The sequence below is a fragment of the Lates calcarifer genome, linkage group LG12 (genome assembly GCF_001640805.2).
Source record: "Lates calcarifer isolate ASB-BC8 linkage group LG12, TLL_Latcal_v3, whole genome shotgun sequence".
Taxonomy (NCBI): Eukaryota; Metazoa; Chordata; class Actinopteri; family Centropomidae; genus Lates; species Lates calcarifer.
Window position 1 is genome coordinate 8,816,505 of NC_066844.1, and position 21,861 is coordinate 8,838,365.

Consider the following 21,861-nt stretch of genomic DNA (forward strand, 5'->3'; position numbering starts at 1 on the left):
GTTTCAGCTGAGACAGACACCGCTGTGATTAAGAAGGGGGATACAGGTAAGCAGTGATAAGGTCCATTTGTCAGCTGAGCAGGGTTACACTGGTGCTGAGTATATCAAGGTTGTGCATTACTTCTCTGAGGATACTTTTGTGTTGACAAACCAAGATCACCTGGGAGGCTGGAGTTTGGCAGAGTGAATCTAAATCTGGCAATTTGGATTCTTCTTTGTCCAGGTTGCTCTGTTGCAGGTAGTTTGTTTCTGGACCCAAAACCAGACTTGGAAGCAGAAAAAGGTGATTGTTTCTTTTAATGAAGAATGAGATGAGGCAGATGAGGAGTTGTGACAAAGGCAGGGAAGCAGTCAGGCAGGCAGGTGAGGGGGAAATGGTAGAGATTGTTACATTTTGTCATGAACTTTGTTAAGAAAAAGAGATAAATGCCAACAGAATAAGTTGTAAGTGGGTTCATGTAAGAAAGTGTATGGCAAAAGGGTTAAATGGTGAGGAGGAGGCACAGTGTGGCTATGTGTTAAGGGGTTGATGTCTGCAATGAAGTCAAGTCAAGTCAATTTTTATTTATATAGCACCAATTCACAACAGAAGTTATCTCGAGGCTATTGCTGCATTGCTGAGGATGAAGCTATTGATGGGCTTTGAGGCAATGGCCTTGTCGTAATCAGGCTCTCAGCAGATGAGTCTACCATGTACAAAGTGATATAGGGCTCCACAGGGGATAAGAGAGGAGAGTATATTACTTTCAGTGTGCTTTTATTATCAATTTCAGACACTGAGGTTAGATTCATGAATTCGTTAAATTCAGCATCTATGTATTACAAACAGAAGTCCTCTTTCAATTGAAGAAATAATGTCTTCACTTATGTATGTAGCTCTTATACTGTACCAAACACATACTGTACATCTTTTTTAGAAAGCACAACTTCTCCTTAAGAATGCACTGATATGATTAAATTTAGGCAGTCCACAGATAAATTGTCTACAGTTAGCATTCCCTAAAACATATACCACTGCAAGACACATTTTTCCATATGTACCTCAGTCACACATGGGTATCTACACTTCAGTGGAGTCACTGCTCCCTCATCAAAAACATCAACAAGCATGACTGAGAAAAGGATGTGTTCTTGAGAGGCAAGTATGAAGTGGTATTTAATAGGTAGTGAATGATGCATATTCTTAAAGCAATTTGTATGATAAGCAACCTACTTGAAGGAGCTATTGTAGCTTCAAATCTCACCGCCCACAGTGCATTTAGAGCATACTGCTCTAAATAGTGATGTTTTGGTAGGTAGCTTGATATGTGCAAGGAACTCAAGATACTGTTGACTTTGATCATGGATCTTGCCTTCAAGATACACAGTGGTCTTATCTGTGTAAACAGGGGCTACAACCAACTCAAGTATGTCCCTAAAATCTAGAATCACCTGCCATACTACTCTCAGCTTCTAACAAAAATTTGTCTAGTAACAAAGGGAAGCAATCTTAGCAGGTCCAATTTTCATCTGCATTGCCACCTATGGTGGCGGTAGATGTCACTAAGTGTGGTATGGCATGGGCTCAATGGTATATTTCCCCACTGGTATGGAAATATCTGGATCAATGTGTGAAGGCCATTAAGAATTAAAACTTTTTCTGGAGATCAATAAACTGGTACAGTGTGCAAGTTCGAAACTCTCAAAGAGATCACACACAATACCATGAGGATAACCAGTACTGATATGAAACGGGGAAAGGTGCTCTGTTAAAACACACAATTCTAAACACCACAGAAAATAGTTGTATTCTCCTGAGCAGATGGTACCTGAACATCATGGATATCTCTGGTTCTAAATTTGAAGGCATCTGACCTTAGTCTGAAATTCAGATTTTCTCCATTACAAACGTGCATATTGATCTGCCAGAAAAACACTCAACAAATGCACCTATCCCATAGGCTGCAAGATTTTCAGATATTACACACTGGACAGAGTCTTTAACAAGCTGAGCAAGCTGAGAAATAGACACCGTGTTGTTGTAACACTTTTGTCCAACACTTTTACATAACCATAGGCCTTGACAGATTTTCATCAAATTCTCAAACCTTCACTAGACTGAATTTTATCTATAGTACTCACCAATGCTTACTGTTCTGTATAGTTCAGCCGATAGCTGGTCTTGAATTCTCTGAGTTTTCAAGATGTTCAAGGACACCTTGATGAAGAAAATATTTTGCAAAGATTGTAATAAAGGAATGTGTTCAACAAAAAATCTAGTAGTTGTATGAGCTCATAATTCATATTCATATTAAATATTTTGGCAGTAAAAATGTTCCTGTGATGAGCAGAGGAGAGGGAGAAGCTACCTAGCCAGCCAGCTAGCCTGTCAACTCTGACTTTACTGAACAGAGCATGGCCATTGCACATATTTTGGTCTGTTTTACGGAAGGCACATTATTTGACAGCAAGGTATATTCTAAACTTCTACAAAAAATAAATACTTACTTAAATGAATAGTTACCAAGAATGCTGACTTCCACCTGGAGCCAGTGTCTCGCCAGTCCTGTTGTAATCATTTGTAGAAAATAATTAGTGCAGAGACTTTGAGTTGAGTTGTCTGTGTCCTCTGTATGAGGTGTGAGGGTTGCAATCCCCTGCTCTGCCTATTCCTCTATCTCTCTCTCTCTCCCTCTCTCTGTGTGTGTGTGGTGATCATTTTGTGTGATGGTCATTGTGTGCATCTTTGGGTGTAACATGTAATAACTCCTCCTAGTGGTCAGCGTCATGATGTTAACCATTCAAATATCATATTAGCTATGAAACTCTTTCTCTTTTGCTATCACCCATTTTATATATTACATTAAGGCTGAATTATCATAAAGCTTCTCTTATTAGATGTCTGTTACCAAGTTAGCTGAGAAATGACAATATATTTATTTATTTTCATCTGCAGAGATTTTCCCATTAGTTTTTAGAAAGAGAACGAATGCTGACTCTCTTTGGGTAGAAATAGTCCCTTTACTTTGATAAGAAATGAAGTTAAATGAGTTATTTTTTCCTTTTGAGGGGGTATACTTTCTGTTTTGTTGTGAAAATATTGCTTTTCTTCAGATAGACGTACTCCCCTACTTTGATGAGAAATAGTAGAAAAGATAAGTTTCTTTGGGAGGAAGTGTTCCCTCAAATGAGAAGTTGTTCAAAAAGGCTGAGTGGAATTAATAAATTAATAAAACATCACTACTTTTTCTGTAAAACAGTAATAGAAACATTGGGCATCTACACTGTGTCTACAAAGCAAATGTAGAGTAACAAGTCAACTCCCAAAACTAAATTCAACCCAAATTAACACCTGGGTTTGGACATTGGTTTAATGCACATTCATACACCATGCAGCTGAATATATGATACCAGTAGTATGTAGAACCTTAATGGACTGCTAGTACTATGAAAAGTTTTATGAAGATCAACATTCATAGACTGTCTTTTCAGTCATTGCAGTTACAATGTAGGTCAAAATGCCATAACCAGTTTACTGCATGATCAAAATCTCCAGCAGAGATCTCTGAGGTACCTACAGGCGTGGATGAGATTTGCCCTGAGATGCTGAACGCTGTAGACGCTGTAACATCTTGGCTGGCATGCCTCCTCATTGTCACATGGAGATCTCCCTGTGAAAGCTTATGCCAGCGTGCTGGAAAGGAAGCTCCAACATATTGTCAAACCTCAGATCCAGGAGGAACAATGTGTTCTCCATCCTGATTTTGGAACAATGGACCAGCTCTTTACCCTTGCAAGGTTGCTGGAGGGGTTGTGGGAGTTTACCCATCCAGTATATATTTGTTTTGTAGCCAAGGTTGAAGCTGCTAGAATGAATTTCTTTTCCAAGCTGAGCCAGAAGGCAAAGCTTTTGATTTACCAGCCAGTCTATATTCTACATACATCTGATTAGGATGCTGCCTTTTCCAAGCATGTCCAACTTCTAGACTGCTAGGTAGACCTAGAACATGCTGGAAAGATGTTTTTCTCATCTGACCTGGGGGCACATCTGGATCCCCCAGGACCATCTGGAAAATGTTGCTGGGGAGAGGAAGGTCTGGACCTTGCGTAGCTTGCTGTCTCTGTGACCACTGTGAATGGATGGATGCATGACCAAGGGCACTGGGGACAAAGCAATGCATTGGGGGGCACTGATGAGGTTTTATCAAGTTAGTTGAATTTCACTGTAGTCCCCTTCACAGTCCTCTACATTTTGTATATAAACATGATACAAAAGTAGGACTTTAGCTGTGTTTGCTTAATGGACAAGATTAATGAACAGTATAGTCACTGCATGCTCATCTGACCTGAGCTCCACCCAGGCTTTCATCCATTTTCATTCCATTAGATAAACCAATTTTCCTTGAGGGTCACAAAGGAGAGGAGGCTTAAGCCAATCCCAGCTCACACTGGTGACCTGTCCAGGCTCTACCCCTCCTCTTGTTCACTCTATCATGGGGCTGACAAATAAGGACAGACAACTATACTCACAACTACTCAACTACACAGACAAGCAGTTACCAAACCTCACCTGCATGTCTTTGGACTGTGGAAGGAATCCAGTGCACCCAGAGAAAACCTCCACAAGCACAGGATAACACGCAAACTCCACACAGAGGGTACCCAGTTGGCCAAAAGGTTTGAGTTCAGAACCTTCTTGCTGTGCAGCAAAAGTTTTTTGTTCCTAGTAACTGCAAAAATGACAGTGAGTAGTATACTGAAATTGAAACTTCAAAATGCCAAAATCATGGGCGACTTGTATGTCTTTCTAAAGAACCTGTACACCAAATACAAAATATTTCTATCCATATACACATTGTCCTTTCCTTCATTCACTATTAGACCTGTGGACCTATTCCATGGGTCTATTCCATTTCCTGGCCACTATCTAGACCTGGGCAGGCAGTTTGTAAAGTCTGGTCAGGGCCACAGGGTGTACCTTAAGTGACTGATCTTCCTCATCACCTTCAGTTTTGCTATCTGTAACCTCGGGGCTTGTATTGTTGGAGTGAGGACATAAGTTAGACAGCAGTGTGAAATGAAGTCAGGCCACTGTGCATTCGCTCCTGTTCCTCTTCTCGTGATGGCACCCAGTGTTTGATTTCTGTCTCATGGGAGTTCATTTATATGTAAAACACAAAAGCCCAAACTACAGCACTGCAATACACAGCTCTCACAGACCCATAGGTTTTATGGAATTGACCAGTGTATTGAAATTTTTAAATTTGGCAACAGAGAAATAACAGAGATAGCCTGTGATGTGATCAGAGCTAACAAGACAGCACTGCACTCCCCTCTGGGCTTGCCACATCACTTGTAATGCTAGCTTTATGAACTTCAGAATAAGACTTGAAGTATTTGATTTTAAGAATAATTTGTATACAAATTGAGAGGTGGGACTTTATTTTTGATAAACTAAAATCATGGCTCCCTGCCAAAGATGTAAAAATGTTGACAGCCCTGTTTAAATTAAAACATATTCTTTACAGACTCTGGACACAGTTTCTATTATCCTATTAGCCAAATCCAAATACTCACAGCTGAATGTAAACATTTTGTGATCCTGACAATTTGAACCTAAATCTAAAACCATTAGTCAAACTAGCAAAGTTTATACATGTCAAACCGACCTTTTAAGAAACATTCAGAGACATTTTGATGAAATCATACCCTCAGCTCTATGGTAACCTTATCTCACATGTATGTACAGTCCATATCCAGAGATTGTGTTAGGATTTTACATCCAATGCCAACATTCAGGGCTAATGCAATTAGGAATATGAGATTCATATGATGTGGTCTGAAGCAATAGTTCCATACCCTTCCTGCTTGTGACCTTTAATGCATTAAAATGTTAATTTAATACAAATTTAATACCTTTTTCTTTAAGCTATCAACATATCCATACACTGTACACTGTACAGAGAGGATTCTATCAATATTATAAAGGTTTAATGAAATTTTTATCACTGATCCATTCCATTACCCATTCCAAAAACTACTCATATGATTGTTTGTTGATTAGACTTATTTTGTCAAGTTTATGCGCAAGAACTATTTTACATAGGGGAGACAGTGGTCATTGTCAAAACAGTAATGTTGACTGACGGTAGGAAACAGGAAATGAACAGTATCCAGTGATGAAGACATAAGCTAATTTACACCATCCATACACCCCAACGGCTTCTCTAAAAGGTTTTATGCCACTATCAATGTTGAACTCCTTCTGCCTTTGTACCCAGAGGATGAGAGAAATAATTCACACAGGCACCACTAAGAGATCAAGGTAAACATAAGTTGTGTTTAGGCAAACAAATAATGTTTTTCTTATCAGGATAGTCTTATTATTAAATAGTGCATTGTCAACTTGCAACACCTCACTGCAGGTTGCATACAGGTTGTGACCAGTTTAAGTGATCAGTCTAGATTTTTAGAGGCCTGAAGAGATGACATTGTTCAGTATTTCACAATTAAAATTTTGATTTTAGGAAAATCTTTGAAAATAAACATATTTTTGTGAAGCCCTTTTTAAAAAATAATTTTGTGATCACTCAGTTATATAATAAGACCTCCTTGTGCTACAATAAGTAACCGAAAAGTGCTGCTTGTGAATGTGAACGAGCATTTCACTTCCTAAAAGACAAGAAAGAACACTGTAAAGAGTGTGTGTGTGTGTGTGTGTGTGTGTGCGTGTGCGTGCAGGCTTTGTTCTCTGACTTCCAGCTTGAAGAGAGATATTCAGGTAATAGAATCTTGTAACATCATAGAATGAATGCATGTACACTTAGTTTTCAGGTAGGTTGTTAGCGTTATATCAGTTCATTGTTCCCTCCCTCTGAAACCACTTAGAACATCTATAATAATGATGCATTAAGGTGTCAGCAGTGCAGGCTGCCTGATTCATCACTGCAGCCTGTTCATGGTGAGAGTCTGTCTCCTGTGCTTACCTTCCCATATATTAATGCTTCACTGAGTACATTACACTACATCACATCTGTGTTTGATGATGATCACACACATGCACATGCACACGCACACGCACACACGTGGTTATTGGAAGAATCCTGTCCAATTTTATTTTACTTCCACCTCTTCGCTACATAAATTTAAGAACCATTGTTACAAGAGTTACACTATTACAAGTCCTGATAAATATGTTAATATCAAAATATTTTAACCATACTAGCAATCTGACTCTAAGGATGCAAATATCCTGACTGATAATCATAATTCCTTGCCGTTTTGTGCAATATCAGTTATTCAACCTGATATTGTGTTCAAGTGTTTGGGGGTGAGGTATACTTTATTACTTTATTTAGCTTTTCTTAACTGACCAGTAATGATTTTTTTTTAAATGTTTTTAATTTTACATTTTTTTGTTGTTTGTTTTTTGCTTTTTTTTGTTTTATGATTGATCTTTAAAACAATATATTACAGTGTTGTTACTGCACTTACTTTACTTTAAAACATCATAAAGGAATTTAGAGGAATCAACTAATCTCATTAACTTGTGTATGTATGTATATGCAAGTCTTGTTGATAGTTAATTTTCAGACTTTAGAACATGCATGCATACATTGTTTGAGACCTCCCCTAGCTTGAAGTTATTCGTGTTACTATTAAGTTATTCAAATAAACTTTGACACTATAAACAGTCACAGATCAGAAAATATATCAAATCTCCTATGACTTTTCAATTTAATATCTTGAGTTTATTGAACTTTTTTTCATTCTTTCATGCTAGGTAGACAAAGCATAGAGGAGTTACTTTTAGCTGGTTGGCTGGCCAGCTGTTGGAGTTTCTATTCTGTCATCAGGGGGTGTTAGCAGGCAATGTTACCAACTTAGCACTTTTGTCACAAGATTTACTGACTTCTCATGACTTTTTTCAAAAAATCACCTAGCAACAAATCTAGCGACTTTTTGGACAAACCTCACCTAGAATTGTCTGGTAGGCACAAGGGCTTTTCCTCAGTAGGCGCACCTCTTTATGTGTGTCATTTATTTGACTGCATGGCAGCTGACATAAATGTGAATGAGCATCTAACTTTCTCTCTAAGTGATCATCCATCCGTCCATTATCTATACCGCTTATCCTTAAATGCTGCGAGGGGGGGTGGAGCCGATCCTAGCTGACACTGGACGAAAGACAGGGTCGATAGATCTCATAGTACAGCCATTGTCTTTAACTTGTGTGTCTGGTGATACTTGTCGTAGTTTTCAACAACGTCCTCAGTTTTGCTCAATGACTATACATGATCCAGACATATACTAGGTTTACCTTGTCTTGTTAACCGAGGGCTTGACCCAGCCATCAGCCTTCCTCCCACTATGATTATAGGTTCCAGTTTAGTGTATGGTGGACCAGCTGGGTGAGGATGTAAAAGTAGGAAAGTGGACCCTGCTTGCTGCTGGAGCGACACAGGGTTCCCCTCTCCACTCCAAAGTGTTTTTCTGAGCAGAAAGTAAATAAGTTGTTTGGTGATGAGATGTCTTGCCTCTGGGCTCAACAGCATCTCTGTCTCCCACTCAGGCTTTTGAACTCCAGGAAAGGAGAGGTGCTGTTACAAGCCCCCTAAGGCTGATCACCGAGAGGGAGGCAGGCTAACATTTCCTCCTCTTCCTCTCTACTCCTCCCAGTGCACCATTTACCTAACTTGTTCTCCGTCTCTTTGTCTTTCTTTCCCCTTACTCCGTTACAAAAATTACAGGTTCTCTTGTCTCCTGTTATTGATAAGGGTTTCTTTCAATATCCTGGTAAATCATAGGAATCACAAGGTGCTAAGAGCAGAGACAGGCCACTGAAATATTTGACAGACTTATTATGGTGCCAGTGGGGAATATTGATATGCAATGAGACTCTGTTCAAAGACATTCCAAAGACAAACATAAGCAAAAAGCAGTGACTGGTAGTAGTGAGGTGGCTGTGGCTCAGGAGGTAGAACAGGTCACCCACTGATCAGAGGGTCAGCTCCTCTAATTTGTATGCCAAAGTATTGTTGTTTGTTAACTGGATCAGTAATCGCTAATAATAATAATGATAATTGTGTGTGAATGTGTGTATGTGTTCTCTCTCTCTCTATCTATCTCTCTATATATACTATATATATATGTGTGTGTGTGTGTGTGTGTGTGTGTGTGTGTGTGTGTGTGTGTGTGTGTGTGTGTATGCTGTGTGAATGGGGGAATGTGACCTATAATGTAAAGCACTTTGAGTGGTCGACATGAATAGAAAAGCTATATAAATGTAGTCGATTCCATTTACCACTGACTCCCACCTTTAAAACACGATAGAGTTCATTATAGGAGTCAATTATTGACCTGAGCAGACAAACATCTGCCAGTGGTTGGATTAATGAGCAGTGCAGCAGAGTGTTAGATTTTTGATGACACGTTTGTCTACGGCAACTTATTAATTAAGTCTTTCCCATTTAACCCCAGCTGTGACTCTATATGTCGTCAGCACTGAACAGAACTGAATTACGAAGTTGATAAAACATGAAACTGGTAAAATACAGTGAATCACTGTCAGTGTTATGAATCTGTCTCATCTTTTTAGTCTCAATCATATTGTATCTGTAAGGCCTCAACAAAATGGGGCTTAAAACAAAGGTGAAATACAGTAGGTCTATATTAGTGTTTTAATAATGCCTATTAATTGTACTGATGTTAGGCACAGGTACTGTAGTGGAACATATGCAATAGGTGGTGCTTATTGTGAAAAATATTTTAACAACATAAATAATTTGTAATGCATCTTATAACCTATTTTTATTGGGACGATGGATGTCACATCCCTGGAGGAAAAAAGGGGCAAAAAAAAGCAAAGAAAAGGTAAAATCAGGTAATGTATTATTTTATAATTCAGTCTGTCAGGTTTCATCACTTAGCTGCAGCTGAAGCTCAGATCACCTCATAACAGTATTGGTGAGGTCCAGCACTGATGTTGGGTCATAGGTCTGTCTCACAGATATTGTTGTAGTACATCCAAAAGGTTTTGGATGAGGTCCAGGTCAAGTGAATTCTTCCAGTACTTCCTTGCTAAACCATTCCTTTATGGGCCTAGCTTTGTACAAGTCCAGAGGAGGACAGGAGAGGTCACTTTATATGCTGTTGCATTTACATATCACTTAAGCAGAATTAAGGGGCCCAAATCATAGAAAAGTACAGATGTGGGGTATGTGGACATGCTGTCAACAAATATGTGGTCATACATTATTGTAAGCCCTGAAAACTGCTGTCCTCTGTATGTTATCACCTCAATTTTACAAAAATCAAAGAGCAGTCCCTGCTTGTATTGCCTGTCAACTAAACCTTGCTGCATGATTTGTCCAGATCTCAGACTTTATTATATATTATATATATATTTCTTTAAGTTTGGTCTTGACTAAGCCTTAGAATAGAGAGAATTTAATTTCTCTCTGCAAACTGTAACAGCATTAATCTGTCCAAATGTGCACAGTTGGTCCCACAGCAAGCCATCATAGAGCAACTACTAACCAATTGACAGCAGTGCAATTATGTTATTGTTGGTGGTCTTAATCATCTGCATGATGGAAGCAGTTTCTCTTAGATCACTGGAAAGCTCTGGACAGCTTACAGTGTTTATTTACCCCTTAAATTTTCTTAAAAAGATTACTGTCCATTATCTGTCTGTGTGTGTGTGTGTGTGTGTGTGTGTGTGTGTGTGTGTGTGTGTGTGTGCATGCAAGTGAGAGGCAGGGTACACCCTGGACAGGTCACCAGTCTATCATTGGGCTGACAAACAGACAAACAGCCATTCACACTCACACTCACACCTATGGGTAATTTAAAGTTATCAGTTAACCTGCATGTCTTTGTACTGTGTGAAGGAACTCACATGAGCACACGGAGAACATATAAACTCCACGCAGCAACAAGCAGCTGTTTTCAGCTAAAAATAATCAATAAAAAAAATACACCAACTTCCCACTGCCTGCCCAGATAACAGACAAAGAAAGTGACTAGCTGGTAAGAACAGTGGAATATTTAGAAACCAAACCAAAAACCAGATATTTCTTTGGATGGCAGGGAGCACCAAAACAGAGCAGAAAATGACTGAAGTAATGTATTAAAACTAGAGCTAGACATAGGACCCCTCCACAAGATAAGGTCACTGGACTAGATAGAAATACAAGGGCAATGTTAAGTCCCTTACCATTTTGTGCATTTTACCAAACAAATCTGTAATTAATCACACAGTAGACCTGAGGGCCTTTAGCACCAGGGCAGTCAACCACTTTGAAATACAGTTAATATAATACCTTGCCTTAAACTGGCATTTATGAGGAGGAGACTGTTTCCAGTGAGGGTGGGAGGTTGGGTATAGGTTGCGTAGTGTCCACAAACTACACAGTTTTCATAGGCTATTTCTTCAGTAGATATAGTAGCATTAGAGAAACTGACAGAAATCTGAAACAAAAACTTACATTTAAGTTGACGTGATAGTTTTTGTTTTTTTTTTTCAAAAAACTTTTTCAAATAAATGTATAAAAATCTAGGCAGTTTGTTACTCTGAACGAACTATCTGCCGTGAGCCATTTTCAAATCTTACATGAGATTGTGTAGCTTTGACCTTCAAACACAACTCGAGAGTTTCATGAGATTAGGAGAGTTCACCTGAGCAGCTCACCTAACATTAAATAGTAAATATTCCTCCCACTAACTTCAGAGGATAGATGTTTTTATTGATTACAGAACATCTTTAATAGCTAAGCCCAGCTGTTACTTACAGTTCTTCAGTTCTACTTTAAAAAGGACCTTAATATGCTTTTTCATTCACAGTGATTCAGGTTCATACATACAGAGAAGTGAAATGTCATTCCTCATGGACCTCAGTACAAGATAAAACGATGAGGGGCGATGAAGGCAGGGGATCAGACAGGGAGGTGAGGGGGAATGTTGGATAATGGATGATGTTTGGCAGGTTAGTGTCAAAATGGCGTGGCAGGCTGAGCTAGGCACCAGGGACTCCGGAGCACAGCAAACACAGGGTTAGTTTAGCGCACAAGGGACACTGGAGAATCAATGCTCAGAGACCACACGACAGACTGAGTCAAGATACCGTGTTACTGGCGGAACAATCTGGCAATGGGTAGATTGCCAGGGTTCTTATACTGTTCCTGATGAATAATGACGAGCAGGTGTGCTAATGATTCTGTGCTGATCACTGAGCCGTGTCCCCCCAAAAAACAAATACATACACACACACAGAGAAGGGGGGGCTGGGAAACACAGGAGTCACAGATGGAGTTTGTGACACTTACTTATGGCAATACCTGACCAGAAGGGTTCAATGAAGTGGAATTCTTAAGACAGTGTAGAGAGATTTTAATGTGCATAATCATCAACAGCTAGATAGTAGCTCCAAAAAATTCAGATGATGTTGAATGGACAACCTCTCTCTTCAAATACATTAATTTCCTCTTCAAGCACTTTTGGTCCTAAAAATTTCACTTCTTGTAATGCACATCTTGGCAGAAAAAAGGATATGAATGTCCAGACAAGCTACTATTTAAGGCAAAGGGAATCTCCGAAGGATTTTAAATACAAGATATATTTACTCTTCATGGGGAATGCTGCTCAGCCTATACAAACACAGTTTGAGAAACATGGGCATTTACCTGGCAGGAAGGGGATTATGAAAGATAATGTCAAGCTGCATTATGGAAAATGTAGGATTAAGAATTTTTGGTGCTTGATCCATGCTTGGTACTAAACTCCCTAAACTTTGCACAAGTACTAGTAATAATTTACTGGAGTAGCTCTTTAAATGTCTGAACAGGCTCCACTCAAGAGCTGAGCTTCAGTAAATTAATACTTAACCTTTTAAGAAAGAATAATATTACATTAGAAATAGACATGGCAAGAACAAAAACCTTCATAAGTATTTTGTTCTCCTTATTTAATACTATCAAAAATAATATCTCTGTTAAAATGAGAAATTGCTCAGGTATTATTTGCTGTGTCCTCATAGAATTGTTGTGTAATCTTATGTGAGATAAAGTATTTTGGTGGAATGACATGAAAGCATATTAATTCATTAGTAGAAAGAGTTTTTAATTTCTCATTAAGTAAATGACACTAAGATTAAAATACATGTCATTCTGCAGCCAGACACAGCAGCCTACTTAAGGGCCCAGAGGGGCACTTGTCCAATGCTCCATGTCACTATGCTTTAACTGTCACAGATGGCTAAATGTTGCATTTACATCACTGGCAATGTGAAATGTAGTCCTTAATCCATTTTGTGTCATCACTGTCCCATTTCACCATGTGAAGAAGCACTCATGACCATCTTTAGGGCAAATACTGCTGTGTTTAATCTGCTTGTAATTGTTGAGCTGCTGTCTTATTGCTACATTCACAAGCACAATCTCCCACCTTCATTTTAATTAATACCAGTCTGGGAGAATGTGTTGTTCCAGTCAACTTGTCTCTGCTATAAATTCACCAAACAGACTCTATATTAGGCTGCTTGACAACTGTTTACTCCACAAATAGATCAAAAAGCGATGCACAGGGCTCTTTATTCGAGGATTAGTAAGCTGGAGAAAATGCTACACAAGTGATATTGACAGTGATGATCTTGGCAAGAAAAAGCATCCCAGATTTGCCTTTGGCATGCAGGAATGTGTTCCCTGACACTACAAATTATGTAAACGCATGTGTATATGAACACAGTTTCTATGGACATGCACATACATTCTGGCATAATAATGTGTGTTCCCCCTACTCATACACTGTGTGCACACATTTACTTTGTGCCTTAATGCGTCATGACATATTACCATGACAACCAATAGTGCTTGAGTGTTTGACCAGTTTTCTGGTTGTGTGTCTATTTGTTCTCATTGGTTTTCACTGAGCAATGACACATCATCTGAGTAAATTTCATAGTATTATAGACTTCAGGGTGTGATTTGTTTATCTCTTCAACACAAATAGCAGACTGACAATTCACTGTTTACCACTTTAACTATAGGCATCTTTAGACCATAAACTCACTAAATATGGATTTTGTATGGTAACTTTGTCCAGTTCATGGATTATAGAGAATTAGGTTTGGTAATGATCTCATCCCAAGACCTAAAGCAATAATGCATGTATCCTACTAACTAGTATATTTGTGTATCCACAGTCGGATGTGTCTTATTCCTCTGTGCCATAGATCACTGTTATCCAGTAAATATTATAAACACATTAATGAGTCACTCTGCTACACTGGGCATATGCATGGTGCCAGCTTTGGACTAACTTGCTGCTGCTGGTCACCCATTAGTGACAGATACTGTAGCTAACACCAAGTATTGCAGCCTGTTTATCAGTGGTAAAGGAAAACAATTTTGCCACCAAATCTTGGATGCAGGTACATCATGTTTGCAAACTACACGCTTTTAGTTAAGCTAAAGCACCTGTGATGATGTGTCCATCCCTCCCTGTGCTTGACGTCAGCAGAGACTCCTGAATGTTCTGACTTCACCCTCTTGGATGGCTCTCCCTATACTCCTGAATCTGAGCCAGAAACTCCATGGCTCCTGTCTTGGCATCTTGCTATCTTTGTGCTGGAGCAGCTGTCCATCTCCTCTCTGGACTTGACTCATCTGTATACTTGTTAATAGGATAGAGTGAAACCCTGCTATCTCTGCTGTCCTCAACACATCCCCTACTCACTTTACTGTGAGTCAGAACTGGTAGATTAGCAGTCTTAAATAGCGTAAGTAGCTTCTCTGGGATGAGTCTGCCGTTCGCCGCAGCTGGCATTCTTCAACTTTTGTTTTCTGCACTTTACACAGTTTGCACATTTTTCTGTTGTATCTTCCAACTTTTAACCCTGACTATGACTTTTCCTTGACACTGGAAAACAATTTTATGTTTATAAGACATTATTTAATCTCAGAAATGTAAGTTATTGTAGCTACAATGTGCTGCGTAACCAAGGACTTGTAACAAATTGGTCATGGAAATCTTGTGAGCTGCTGGAAGAGATGTGAGGTGTCACAAGACCCAGATGTCTTAATCAGAAGCATTTATTAAAATTGTTTTTCTGAAAAGAAATGACTGATTTTCATATGCACAGTAGTTCTGATGGGCTACAATGTTTACTGCCTGGTTGTAGGTCACCCATCTACCATTTACCAATGTATCACCAGTTGCATATAAATCAGCACCCTTTGAATTCCTGCCTTTCTTCATTTCTTCAGTTATGCAAACACATAATAAACAGTGTATTGCAGCTTTTCTGCTGAATCATTCCATGAGCAAATGAAGCCCAGAGCCTAACTTGTTCAGTCCACATTACTCTTATAAATCTCACAGAAAAATGGTAATGTAAGTTTTTCTTTTTTCTGTCTATCGGGCATTTTCATCAGTTTCAAATCTTATTAAAACTGAGCTTTACTTCTTCATATGACGGATCTGCTCCAAGCTGCAGCAGTAGTTTAATTCACTATTTCTCTAGGCAACAGTGTGAAAATCACATAGGATTTGATGGAAGCATTTTAGCAGAGATAAATCTGATTAAAGAGATGCTCCTGTGCTGGTGGAATCACACTGTACAACTAATATTATTATTATTTGTTTGTTTGTTTTTTTTGTTTTTTTTTTTTCGTCAATCATAAAAAGTCAGGGACCTGTTATATTGGAGTTGGAGTTGCGATTTCCACTGTGTGTAAAGTTAGAGTGTGAACTGATGTTATTAACCATAACAAAAACTACACTCAAACAACTCTGCATTGCTGGGTTACTTAGATGACTTTATCTGTCATCTGCATAAGTGCTGTATGCCTATGTATAAGATCCTGATGTTGTCAAAGACTTTATAAAATAATTTATTCTATTTAAAGTATTGTTACATCCCTTTTTTTTCTTTTTCAGTTTTTTTCAATTATTAATTGAAGCCCTCACCCCTCCCACTGATCCCTTGCATCAACTATACACCCAGCTTGGATCCGTGTATTTAGAGTAGAATACTGTAGTCTGTATAGAATTGATACATGTATCTAAAAATAATCTTTCTAAAAATACCAAATCCAAGAGAGATGGTGACATCAGCAGCCTAATATTTTGTAGTTAATTGTGAGAGAGAACATTAATTTGTGGGAGATATTAATAGCACAATCTGTAGTAATGTTTTTATCAAATTTGGAGAAGGTATAATCTTCTGTGTGTCCCCCAGCATAACTCAAAATTTCTGTCTCTCACAGATGCAGATCTACATGTACAACTCAGATGACTTCGACAGCCTCAGCGCAGCGCTCAGGGAGAAGAGGATCATCGCAGCCATGGCTGTGTTTTTTCAGGTAAGAACTTTTTTTTTCCTTCCCCCAAGTGTGTGTGCATGTGTGTGTGTGTGTGTGTGTGCCAGTCTTTCCACAGTTCATGGTTTACAGAGCAGCTCCCCCAAAAATTAAACTTCTGTAATTATCTGCTTATCACTGTGTCAGAGTTTGTTCAGACAATGAAAATTCAATAGTATAGTTCTGTCTCATTATTACAATGGAACTCTAGGGCTGGTGGGCTCACGGTGTGGCTTAGTATTTGGAAAACCTCATTTATGTAATGTTTGTCACATGGAAGTGAACTCATTGCTTAAAATATGTTGAGCTTCCACCATCAGTGAAGCCATACTGACATATTCTCCATTTAGATATTACTGGTTTCTTGCACATGGTTTCAGTTTTAAAACTGTGATGGTTCTCTGGGTTTTACATCACAATACACTTATGAAAACTAACCAAACTATATGGCTGCAGGATTGTTATCAAATCAAATTTTGGTATGGTACAATATATCCAATTGATTTTATTTTATTCAAATCAATGCAGTAATGCTTCTTCAGTAAAGTTTAATAGATTGATTGATTAATTAAAATTCACTTTAGTTTGAGGTAGAATGACAATCAGGTCTAGAGTCGGTATGTGTTTGCCCTCAGAGTTTATACTGTATATCTCATCTCTCTCCTCAATTTGATTTTTACTGTTAGTTTTTCAGGAAGCGAGAATGTCAGACTTTGTGTGTTGGGGGCTGTTGTGAGGGTGTGTGGGTATGAACTGTACAACCTGTAGATCAAGATCAAAGTCCAGCCACCAATAAAGTGCTCTTTCTTCCCCTGGCCTCCTTAGAGGAGCTGTGGGTGGACTGGGATTATTGTGCGCTCTATCACTCTCAACTGGCAGGAATAAAAAGTTCATTTGAGGCCATCGATTACCTAAGTGGTCTTTTACTTGGACCATTAACCCCCAGTTAATATTTCCTCCTTTCACTGCAGTCTGTCTTGTCTGTATCTGCAGTCTCTCTTTCACTCCCTTACTCTCAGGCTGTGTGTTGTACAGGCAAACATGCACACTTTCAAACATTTATGTGTATGTCAACTGAATCATAAAGATATCTTCTTCTCTCTCTGAAATGTATCATTCTACTGAAATTGACTCATCTTTTGTCACAGTGAAGTTCATACAAACACATCATTTAAAATTGATATTTTGTCACATGCTTGTCATCATTACATTCTGCATTTATTACTGATTTTACACTTTCCTGATATAATCAGTTCCGAGTTTTGTGCATGATTTGTCTTACCCCTCACATTCTACCCCTTCGCTTTCCACACCATGGTAATGATATATTCCATACTTTTCCCCACCCAACCAATTCACACAGTTAAATGTGCTATTATAGTCACCACTGTCCATGTAACTGTAATCTGCCCTGTTTTGTATTTTAAGCAACAATTTATTTTGACATGCTGATGCAATAACCAGTGATATTATTTTCAATCTCTCCTCAAATTCGACCAAAATGAAAAAGCAAAGATGTTACTGTGTAGGAAACAAGAGTAGATGTTCAACGCCTTTCTAGCAACCCCTAGATGCTGCAGTATTCCTTCAATAATTTCATTCATGACAAACCAACAGGGTGATGAACAATGTACAGTACTGTGCTAAAGTTTTAGGCACTTCAGATGTTTTTACTCTTATCCTTCATCAGTACCATCAGGGAGGTGTCTGTTCAGTCCCAGATTAATTCTAAAGCTCGACAATGACTCCAAACACACACTCTACATCATTAAGTACTATCCTTAGAGAGAAGATGAACAAGGAGTCCTGCAGCAGATGGTTTGACCCCCACAGAACCCTGATCTCAACATCATGGAGGGAATCTGAGATAACATGAAAAGACAGAAGACATTGAGACAGAACTGCAGCAACTTCTCAAAGATGCTAGAACATCTTAAGTACAGGTATACCGAGGAAAACTGGAGCTGCTTTAAAGGCAAAGGGGACCGGTGGGAAGGGGGCCATAGGAAATACTGATCTGATTTTATTTTTTTTATTTTTTTTTCTGGTTACTGCACTTCACATGAGGTTAATTGATGAATAAAAACTAATCATGGGATCATTTTTGACAGCATCCTCACTTTAACTTTAATGCTTAAAACATTTGCACAGTACTGTACATATAGTGTATTTCTGTACATACAGTATTAACAGTACAGGAAGATGTTTGTGGCTAGAATATGAAGTTTTCCTGAGGACCAACGAAGAGGAAAGGTCATGGGACCATTAATATGAACAATGTTTGTCTCGTTGGGACTATAAGATTATGAGACATTTTGTTTTGTTAAATCATATTTGAATATTTTACTCTAAAGTCACAGGATAAGTTCTGATCCAGTGCTGTTTTACTTGGCTGCTCTTGTCTTGACTTCTGTAGTAAAGTTAATAAAGGATGTGAAGCAGTGATGTTCAAAAGGCAGTGAAGTATTGTAGCAATGAGCAGCTTTAGCTTCTACAATGTGGCATACAGTAACAGTATCTCAGACTAAAACAGAATTTGTACTGGAAATATCATTTTGAGAGGGATTTGAGCAAATCATTCAGGGATTTGCTTGAATCTCATAAAACTTAGCGTGTCTTGGCAAACGTCAGTCTGCAGAGCCACACACAACTCTGTTATTACGTCAGGGAGAAAAGGACAAGCGAGGAATTAAGAAATAACACCACGCTCTTTGGAAATGTAATGTGTTTTTGCCAATTGATATCCAAACACACCCACAAAAAAACTCTGTTAGCCGCTACCATCCACAAGATAATGGTCAAGTGTGGTCTAATTTGATTAGTGGGAGTCAGTTGTTTGTTCCAAATCACATGTGACTGAAAATTCACATTATTATTATTCATTATTCTTTTACGCAGAGCTCACCTTGTGTCTTGTCCTCCAGTATAGGGTATATTCTGTCTGTTCTCTTTCCCTCCACCTAACCTCTGATTTATGATATGGTGATACACACATTTCCTCTGAAGGTGATGATATTATGCGGTTGCAGCTTGCAACCTTAACCCATGCCCTCAATAAAATGGGTCTTGCAAATGGATCACAATAGGTTGTGCTTGTGTGTTTTGTTCCTATGCAAAGAAGAGTGTGTGGGTGCTGTCTTTGGCAACTTTAGAAGACAGGTTCAAACTCTGTGCATGTGTGTGCCTGCTTGTGACAGTGATGAGTCCTGTGGAAAGAGAATCTCTCTAAGGAGACACAGGAGTGCCATAAAAACAGTAAATCTCTAAAAGAAAACAAATGTGGAAATATAGAGAAGAATAAATCAAAGAATGACTTAATAAATAAATATGGGAACTGTCATGAGCCAGAAATAAAAAGGCAAACAACAGACTGTAAAAGAATAATTCTAAGCATTTTCATTATTTCATCAATCACTCTCGGCCACAACATTAAAACCACTGACAGGTGAAGTGAACAACAGTGATCATCTTACCATGGAGGGGCCTTCCCCAGCAGGATAATGCTCCCATCACACCACAAAAACTGCTCAGAAATGTCCTGAGAAACACAACAAAGAGCCCAAGGTGTTGACCTGGCTTCCAAACTCCCCAGATCCCAATTTGATCCAGCATTTCCAGCAGAACATTGTATTGTAATGAAATGATGTTATTCACTTCACCTGTCTGTGGTTTTAATGCTGTGGCTGATCAGTGCATATTTCTCTATATATTTGAGAAAATATTTATTAATTATCTGGTACTTGGCTTACATTACATGCAATAAGAGCTAAGTACTAGACAGTTGACTGTTGCCAGGGTTAGGGTTAGGTTAGAGATATGGATGGACAATGTTTCCCAGTGGATTTGTCCTATTGGGAAACATTGTCAGCTGAGTGTATACTAGCAAAAGTGGAGATAAGAGTAACTGAATGGTTGTCATATCGCTTCACAGTGTAGATGTTGTGACTTTGCTCCATTCTGAAGTCAAGGCTCCCTCTGCCTTGTTTTCTCAGCTCCCTTTCTTCTGCTAACCTGAGGTTTGGCACACGCACAGGGCGTACTGTTCCAGCGAAGTAGATGTAACACTGACAAGTATGGGCACAGAAGTGAAGAAATTTTCTGCAGATACCTTGTAGTTTTGACCTGCAGGAAGTACAAGCTTCGCTTGTAGACTACATCTCCTGATAATCCAAGCTCAGACTTGGTGCATTTACCCTGCACACTGTCTAGGTACAAAGGAGGTATGGGTCTCAGAGTATACCTGAGATTCCTCTTCTTAGCAAAACCTCAAAGCCAAAGGGATGTGATTTCCCATGCATGTATTGTCTGATTCTACTAAACTTACCTTTAAAAGAAATCATCACTTTATCCAGTTATGCTCCTCTTGCACTATCTGTAGGTATTTCTCTGAATGAATCAAACCATGGCCTAATCTTCCGAAATTTGCCTTTCTTCTGTTCACCTGAAGCAGTGAGGTTGTTGACATAGTGGATGCACGAAAGCATTGGGAAAGTACAAGTAAACGTTGCAAGGGATTACGTCAGCTACAGAGCCATAGTGTGTGTTCACTTCCCAGTAAACCCTGACACCAGGAATTTGTACTATACTGTCTGATACTATACTTTACTGATGTACTGATGCAAGTACATGCCTATCATTTGTTCTAGCTCTTAACAAGTCTGTGGATCAATGGGATTGAGGGAAATGGCTGAAAACAAACAGTAGGTGCTGACCGTCTGAAAAGGAGACTGTCGTTATATACAGTCAATATACAGGTTCAGTTAAGAGAAGGGAATCTGAATTATGAGAGGTATGTAGAGAGTTGAATCTCCAGTAAGGATCATGCACAGTTTCAGAGTAAATAAATTCAGTTTCATAATATTACATTCAGTTTCAAGTTTACTGGAATTCAGTTCTAAACTAATTAATCAATTCTTTTCAGATTCAGTTTTCAGTATTCAAGTTGAGTAGTTAAGCTCAGTTTCTAGTCACACATATTTCTTCCCATATTTTCTACATGTTACATTGAGTCACAGATATTTTTATTTATATTAATGAAAACAAATAACGAAGGCTAAAATCAGATTCAGTTACTATCCTCTCTCTGGACTCACATTTTAAGGCAGTGTTTTTAACTTGATCCAGCTTAAAATGATTAACAGTGTAGACAACATGCTTGTGTTAATGAATTTATTAATCATTATTTGCATAAGTTATGTCAATGAAAATCAGTTGAATGTGAATATTAGTCTTTATTTCGTATTTTATGTGGACCGAAAAATAAGTTATATATATAATTAGTAATAATAAGGAGTCTGTTGTTAAGTCTTTCACACTTTTTCACAGTATAATACATTCCATTCCAGTACAACACCACAGTTAAAACAGCTCTGTTATTATTAATTGATTGAACAAAGCACTATGTTTTAATGACATTATCATTTCATCTCTTATTCTGTGGAAAGACAATCAGTCTGTCTTGTTTTTTTCTTTCTTTCCTAAGTGTTTCTTTGTCCATTTGTGAGCAACACCTTTCCTTCCACAA

General features: G+C 38.5%; 1 protein-coding gene across 1 annotated transcript in view; it reads left to right on the forward strand.

Annotated features, from left to right (window-relative positions):
- The window catches only part of LOC108873537 (receptor-type tyrosine-protein phosphatase gamma-like), a 408,789-nt gene that overhangs the window by 291,821 nt on the left and 95,107 nt on the right, over window positions 1–21,861 (forward strand). The window contains 1 exon segment of the mRNA XM_051074772.1: window positions 16,245–16,340. Coding sequence (XP_050930729.1) covers window positions 16,245–16,340 — 96 coding nt within the window.